The 7,351-nt window shown below is 40.4% G+C and overlaps 1 protein-coding gene across 1 annotated transcript; it reads right to left on the bottom strand.

The window, feature by feature from the left end:
* Positions 1-4,578: 4,578 nt before the first annotated feature.
* On the bottom strand, positions 4,579-6,222 carry LOC116321118 (E3 ubiquitin-protein ligase TRIM39-like). Its single transcript, XM_031740886.1, has one exon. The coding sequence runs from the start codon at positions 6,220-6,222 to the stop codon at positions 4,579-4,581; it is 1,644 nt and encodes a 547-aa protein (XP_031596746.1).
* Positions 6,223-7,351: the final 1,129 nt, after the last annotated feature.

The following is a 7,351-nucleotide window of genomic DNA, read 5'->3' as shown; positions in this document are numbered from 1 at the left end:
TCTTTTATCCACAGAATCTGCACTCAGGCCTCGTGCCAGTCTCATTGACTTTATTTCTTTCAAGTTGAGGTGGATGTGTTTCAACCAGTCATGCACAACTAATGGCACACCTCCATTTTTCAGAACATAAAGTTCCAGGTTGCATTTATTTTTCTCATATTTTACTTTCACTTTAGTTTTTCCAGAGGAGCTATTCTTTCACTGTGTGTTTTCTGTTTCACTGAGGTGTGTTTTAGTTTCAGATTGGGGAATTTGTCTCTGTAATCTTCATATGAGATCAGTGAGAGGGCAGACCCAGTGTCCAGTTCCATCTGTAACTCAACCTCTTGTATTTTTGGTGTGAGCCATATTGCATCATTATCTTTCTCTTGTATTGTGTACAGCTCCAGGCATGCCAAATCCTCCTGAGAATCATTTGAGTCCGTCTCATTTACTTCATGCAGCCTTCTGTAACTTTTCCACATTTTTTTTTTAATCACACTGCCTTGATTTGCACATTTTCTGTATATGCCCCTTTTTGTTACATTGCAGGCATTCTTAATCTTTAAACCAGCAATTAGCAGCATCATGTGACTTTTTGCTGCATTTGAAGCACTTCTGTAATTTATCATTGCGCTGCGGATACATTTTATTTACAGAACACGGCTCTGTGCATTTTCTCTGGAGCTCTCCTGCATCTTTTGCCGCTGTCTCCATAGATATAGCATATCTCTAATGCATGGTGCAACGTGAGGTTATCATCTGTGAGGAGTCTGTGAAGCAGTCTCTCAGCGCATCTGACAGCCCCTCCCCAAACTGACAGTGCTCCGACAGCCACCGGAGTTCCGCGATGTACTCCGATGTGAACTGAGTCTTTAGTTGATTTCGTTTATGAAATCGGAACTGTTCGGCTATAACCAGTGGCTTCGGTTGGAAATGTTTTTGGAGCACTTCTGTGATCTCCTTGAAACTTTTGTCAGCTGGTTTGCTGGTGTGATGAGGAATACAGCAACTTTCCTCTCATTCTCTCATCCTCTACTTTGTTAGCCAGACAATATTGTTCACCTTTCTCTACATATGTTGTCCAATCCTCTGTGCTGTTATCGAAAATGTACATTTGTCCAACACCTCCTGACATTTTCTTGGTGCCTTTAAGCATGCCTCAAGTAAAAGAATTGATGTTACTCACGTCCTCTCTGCAGTTCACTCGCTAGGCAGGTGAGTTAGCATCCACACGGGGGGTTAGTTGTTTTCTTTCCGTATCCTTTTTCGTATCTTTTGGCCACTTTCACAAGGATTTCCCCCTCTCTGTCGTCCAGTGCACATCCGGGATCCGTTTTAACTTCGTCGCCGGTCTGTTATGTTCTCTCTTATAACTTAATTGGCAAGGTAACAACATGTTTTTTGTGGAAAGGACCTTACTTTATTTAACATGTTGTGGAAGGGGCACAGGGATATCCATGTGCACACACCACACTTGGTGTTCTCTCGCTTATAACAGAAAGTAGTACCAATAAACAATATATTGCTTTTACTACATAACAAAGTTGTATCTTGGTTCAAAATTGACTGCTTCCAAGCTTTAAATCCTGCCACAAGCAACACTTATGTCTGATAAAATAGTCTTTCGTTGTGTTTTATGCATTCCAGAATATATAAAAAACCATGTTCAGTTCCTTCTAAGGCTCTCTTCTTATTTAGTTGGATTTTATGTTCTTGTGTTTCTCTTAAGTGTGTGAAACTCAGAGTCTTTTTAAGGGATAAATCCTTCTTGAAGCTACATATTAGTGTTATACGTGAAATTAGTGATGATATTTAAATGTTTTTGTCTAAATGAAAGTAGTGTAATAAAAAGCACATACTGCACAGAGTGTAGTGATATAATTTATGAGAGTTTAAAATTAATGTGGACATATTGTTTTCATTTGCAGTTCCATATTTTTATTCTTGAATTTTCCTAAATTGATTTTGCATGATTCACATTTCAAAATAATCCTTCTTGACCTCAGACTGAGCTTCGGTGCTGCCCCTCAGTTTATAACTAATTGTTCTAACTCCTCCCTTTGACACAGCCTGTTTTCTATGCTCTTTGGTTGGCCCTCATAAACACATAATGTTGGATGTATTTTAATTTTATACTAAATTTTGTTGTGATTCTTCCTGATCTTTTTCTTGCACATTGCTTTCTGACTATTCATGTGTAAATAAACTTTAATTTCATGGTTTCACAAAGAAAGGTGAGTAGAACACTGACATTTTTCTTTCAACTTTTCTTTAAATTGTGGCAAAAAACAAAAATATACAAATGGAGCAGATGCAGGCAAAAGTCAAATTGAACAGCTTTGTTCAATGAAACCATCACAGGAGATGATAAAAGTTCATATTTGTAATCATTTCATGTTAAAACAACAGAACAGTTTATCAATACTAGTTTTTGATATTTAACCCCAGGTGAATAAAAATAATGAAATATTAACATTTGTACAGTAAATGCTTTAATGTCTGTGCCTTTAAAAACTGAAAAGGGTAAAGGAGAGTTTGTATTTTCTTAGACTCTTCTCACTTCCTCAAAGAAATCTTTTTCTTCAACTTGAAAACAGTTTAATAAAAATCAACTGAAAGGTGAGCTCACTAGTTTGTTCTGAAGCTTCTGACCGTATCTCATGGTTTTTATCAACAGGTGCAGTTTGTTCACTTCTGTTTTTAGGACTTCTTCTTTGTGTTGTTAAAATGTTGAGATTAATGTAATTAATATAGTTTCTGGATCAAAAAAGTTCAGACTGATTGATTGACAGGACCAGTGTTGGGTAAGTTACTTTAAATTAGTAACTTAGTTACATTACTAGTTACTTCTCTAAAAAAGTAACTCAGTTACTTCAAGTTACTCGTTACTTTCAAAGTAACTAGTTACTAGGGAAAGTAACTTTGGTTTTACTCAGAATTCTCTTGTTAATGTGTTGCTTCTGTAACTGGATACCCAGCAAGATTGTCAGTCTTCTAGCTTGCTTACTTGCCACAAGTGCACTGTGCCACCTACCAACAGAAAGGAAAAAATAATGTGCACATTTCCACGAGAGAAATCACGCCTGGACCGTCGTCGTTGACCGCCGCCATGATTCTAGCCTGCTTTTTACATCCAACACAAAAACTGCAGTCGTGGTGCTTTTGATTGTACTCAGAACTTGGAAATTCTGCCTTCTGAATAGGAAGATGTAGGTAACACCAGACTGCAGATGAGCTGCATACAGAGCTGGACTGGGACAAAAAAATCGTCCCGGGCATCTTGACTAGAGACCAGCCCGCCATTATAGGAAAAATCATAAAGCCTTTGAATTAAAATAAACACTGTTGTGACAGTGATGTACACTGTTCTGATGGTATATATGTATCAATCTATCAATTGTTTGTTGTAAGACTCAGATAATTATTTTTTTTTAAAGTGAGACATTTTAAATGAGAATAATAAAGAAAAGTATTTCCTTGTGCCCCCTTTCCTGTTAATGCCCTACCTGGCCCCTGGCAACACTTTGCTAGATCCGCCCCTGCACAGTTACCAGCTGTCAGCTACTTAGAAAAGGATCCTGGTGTTATTTGTCTCTCAGAAACAGTTCATAACTTCCTTCAACTCATTCATGTCACCTAAAAGGTAAACCTGTTTCTACATCACCTGTTCAGCTCTGATGATTCAGTAAGGACATCTCCTGGTTTCATCTGCATGTTTCCCTCTCACCAGATAACCAAACCGATATCATGACCAGCAGCTTTACAGCTGTGGCTCCAGCAAACATCAGCTGATGCTAGAAATTAATATTAAATAAATTCTAACAACAGCTGATCAAGCTTAAACATGCTGCTGTTGTTTAACGCGACATCCGCTGGTTTCCTCTTTCTGGCGCAAAGTGGGCGATAAATAAACAAGAGAGAAAAGCCGATCAGCTGATCATTGATCAGTTTCGTGATTGAAGTAGAAACGGGAGAGAATGAGAGAAGAAGAGGCAGCTGTGCAGCTTCAGCTTTGTGTCTTTTTCATTGTAGCTGAAGTCCGGGACAAACTGTGTTCCTTTTCACCTCAGTACGAAACGCGTAATATTTTCTCTGAATACCAGACGATTCTGTTTTTTAGGGGACGGTTGGCAACTCTAATAATTAACCGTATGAACAAAATAAAGTTCAACATCAGTAACATAGCACCCACCCAGCTGTATACAGTAGAAACTCCGTCATGCTAGCTAGCACGCAGTACGAAAATGTCAGCATACCGAAAATAAACTCCACCTAAACTTGGTTTATATCTGACCCAGATAGACTGCAGGTCATAACTTCTTACCTGAAGTTCAGTTCACCTGACACGCGGACCGGCGGCGCTTCGGGTCTCCTCTTGCCTCCCTTTTCCTTCATCCACCTGCTGGCTTCCACCACTTGCTAATGTTATTGAATCTGCGGAAGCTCCGCGATATCCACCACACGAAGTAACGAGTAACGAGCCTATCTAAATCCCAGTAACGAGTAACGCGTTCCTGGTTTTGGCATAATAACTAGTTACCGTGCTCGTTACCACAATAATAACGTAGTTACTGTAACGCGTTACTTAATAACGCGTTAGTCCCAACACTGGACAGGACAGACGATCAGAGGTGCAGAGTTTTTACCATTATCATTGACACCGGGACAGAAGAATGGGTAGAGTTTCCCGGTGAAGGAGCAGCCAGTAAAGGAATAGATAAGAGCTGCATCATCTACGTCATGGAAGGAGACCAGACCCTCTTCATAATCCACAAACACTCCCACCTTCTCAGGACAAAACTGAGGAGTGAGACGGACCTGGGAGTCCTCAAAAGCTACACATACATTTCCATTTACTACTGCTACAGTCCAGTAACCATCCTCAGGACTGAGTGTGATTTCTTCCTTTCTTTTGACTGACTCTCTGACCATTCCTAAAATCCAGTCTCTCTTTTCTTTAACCCGAACCTCAAAGTAAAATCTGCCTGAAGAGAGACTCTGCTTTCCTAAAACACAAACACCTTTAGAAAATCTCTCTGGGTTTTCTGGAAGATTCTTCTTCTCATCATCATGGTGTACTTGTTTCCCATCATCAGACAGGATGAGTTTAGGATGTGCTGTATCAGGATCAAGAGTCACATCCACTGCATACTGCTGGACCCTCTTCAGCTCAGCCTCAAACAGCTTCTTCATCTCTTTACTGAGCGTCTCCTTCAGCTGATCCACAGCTCTCACCACAGTCCCCTCATATGATGGTGGATGGATACTGACCTCTGTCCAGTCCTTGGTGGTTGGATCAGCTTTCAGGGATGAGAATCTTTGGAGAAGGTGGAGGTGATCTTTAGAGCATGAGAGCTCCTCCACCTCAGAGCTTCTCTTCATCAGCTCAGAGATTTCCTGTTCCAGATCTTTGATGAAACCTTCAGCCTGTTTCTCTGTTGTTTCCTGTTTGTCTTCAATCTCCTTTATGAGCTCATTCAGACTTTTCCTGAGGGACTTCGTTAGAGCAGTGAAAACTTGAACACCTTCTGCTTTCTCTCTGTCTGCAGCATCTTTACTCATCTTCACTGACTGTTTAATCTCCTGAACCTTCAGTTGTCTCTTCGTGATCATCTGTTGAATTTCAGTCTCAGTCTTCCCCAGTTCTGCCTTCTTTTCTTCATATTCTTCTCTCAAAGGAACAAACTCATGAGTCTTGTGGTCTATAACAGAGCAGAGCATGCAGACACATGTCTGATCGGTCTTACAGAACAGCTCCAGAGGTTGATCATGCTTCATACACATCCAGCCTTCCAGGTTCTCCTCAGGATCAATCAGCTGATGTCTTTTCAGACGTGAAGCTGTCAGATGAGGCTCCAGGTGAGTCTGACAGTAGGAGGCCAGACACACCAGGCAGGACTTCAGGGCCTTCAGTTTGGTTCCAGTGCAGATGTCACAGGGAACTTCTCCTGGTTTGGCAGCTTGTTGCTCTGAGATGCTGGTGCTGGTTTTTTGCTGAACTTCACGTCTGAACTGAGAAACCATCTCAGAGATGAAAGTGTTGACGTGCAGCTCAGGTCTGGTCTCAAACACCTTTTTACATGTGGGGCACTGACAGGTTTCACTAATATCCCAGTGTTGACTGATGCAGTTTTTGCAGAAGTTGTGTCCACATGGAGTGGAGACTGGATCAGTTAAGATATCCAGACAGATGGAGCACTGAAACTGATCACGAGATAGAAGACAGCTGGCAGCAGACATGTCTGCACTCTGAAAGAGAAAGAAAAGAAACTGATTTTATTTAAAATTCATTTTTCATTCTATTTAATGTGGTTCTATTCTGATTTTTCCTCTTTCCTGTCACATATGTCCTGTTCCAGGCTACCTGTGGAGAATCAGTTTCAAGATTTTTTTTTTTCTGTTCTCTTAGTTCTGTTTGATGATAATCCCAGCCATGCGTGTCAGGCTGGATCATGAGTATAGGGAACAGGGAACAGAGATGATGAGAATTACCTCTGTTCCCTCTGTGTTGGATATAGGGAGAGAAATGCAGAATAACAGTTGAGGATATCGTAAAGAGGATGGAAATGGCTGTAGTGAAAACATACTTAAGGTAGAGGATTGGAGACAAAGAAAGTCAGCATGAAATGAATAAAGTGAATCGAAGACTTGCACTGAAACATGAATGTGATCAGCTAGATTCACCACTGCTTGTAGAGACTCTGCTGTGTTGTTGAAGATAACCTGATGGACTCTGTTAAATCCCCACCTCTCTCCAGGTATGTCAGGCACCAAATAGTAAGCTTTTCAGACCTTGAGATTAGGGATGAAAGTCTTGATGCATGCTCAGTCATCCAGGTAAGTAAATCCCAAAAGGTGGATTCTGTTCATCTGGATGTCGGGTTTTCAGTGGGAGAAACATACCCGACGTCCAGATGAACAGAATCCACCTTTTGGGAGTCAGAGATGAAAGGTTTTAACTCTAAACTTTTTTTGTCTATCCAACAAATGCAGTCTGATCAGTCCTGCTGTTAAATAAACTCTTATTTCATCCTTTTGAAAAATCTAAAAAACAAATCAGCTTCAGCAGCATTAAATTTACATATACTAACATATACTAACAGAGAGAGGAAGATCCACATTTGGCTTGGACTTTTAAATCGTGTGATCACGATCATCTGTACTCACCAGTGTTGGACAAAACCTCTGCTGTGCTGTTGAGAATGGCTGTATGAGCTCAGTTTCATGTTCCTTTAAAGGGAAACAGATAGTATAACAGATTGTATCAGTATTTAACTGAAAGTCTGCTGTGACATAAACATTTACTTTCATCTAGTAAATGTTGGAATGTCACCTATCCAGATTTTTGTCCCATCTCATTCTCGTCAGA

This window comes from Oreochromis aureus, linkage group 23 (assembly GCF_013358895.1).
Source record: "Oreochromis aureus strain Israel breed Guangdong linkage group 23, ZZ_aureus, whole genome shotgun sequence".
NCBI classification, from domain to species: domain Eukaryota; kingdom Metazoa; phylum Chordata; class Actinopteri; order Cichliformes; family Cichlidae; genus Oreochromis; species Oreochromis aureus.
The sequence above is the reverse complement of the archived record's forward strand: the minus strand, read 5'-3'. Positions and strand labels throughout refer to the sequence as shown.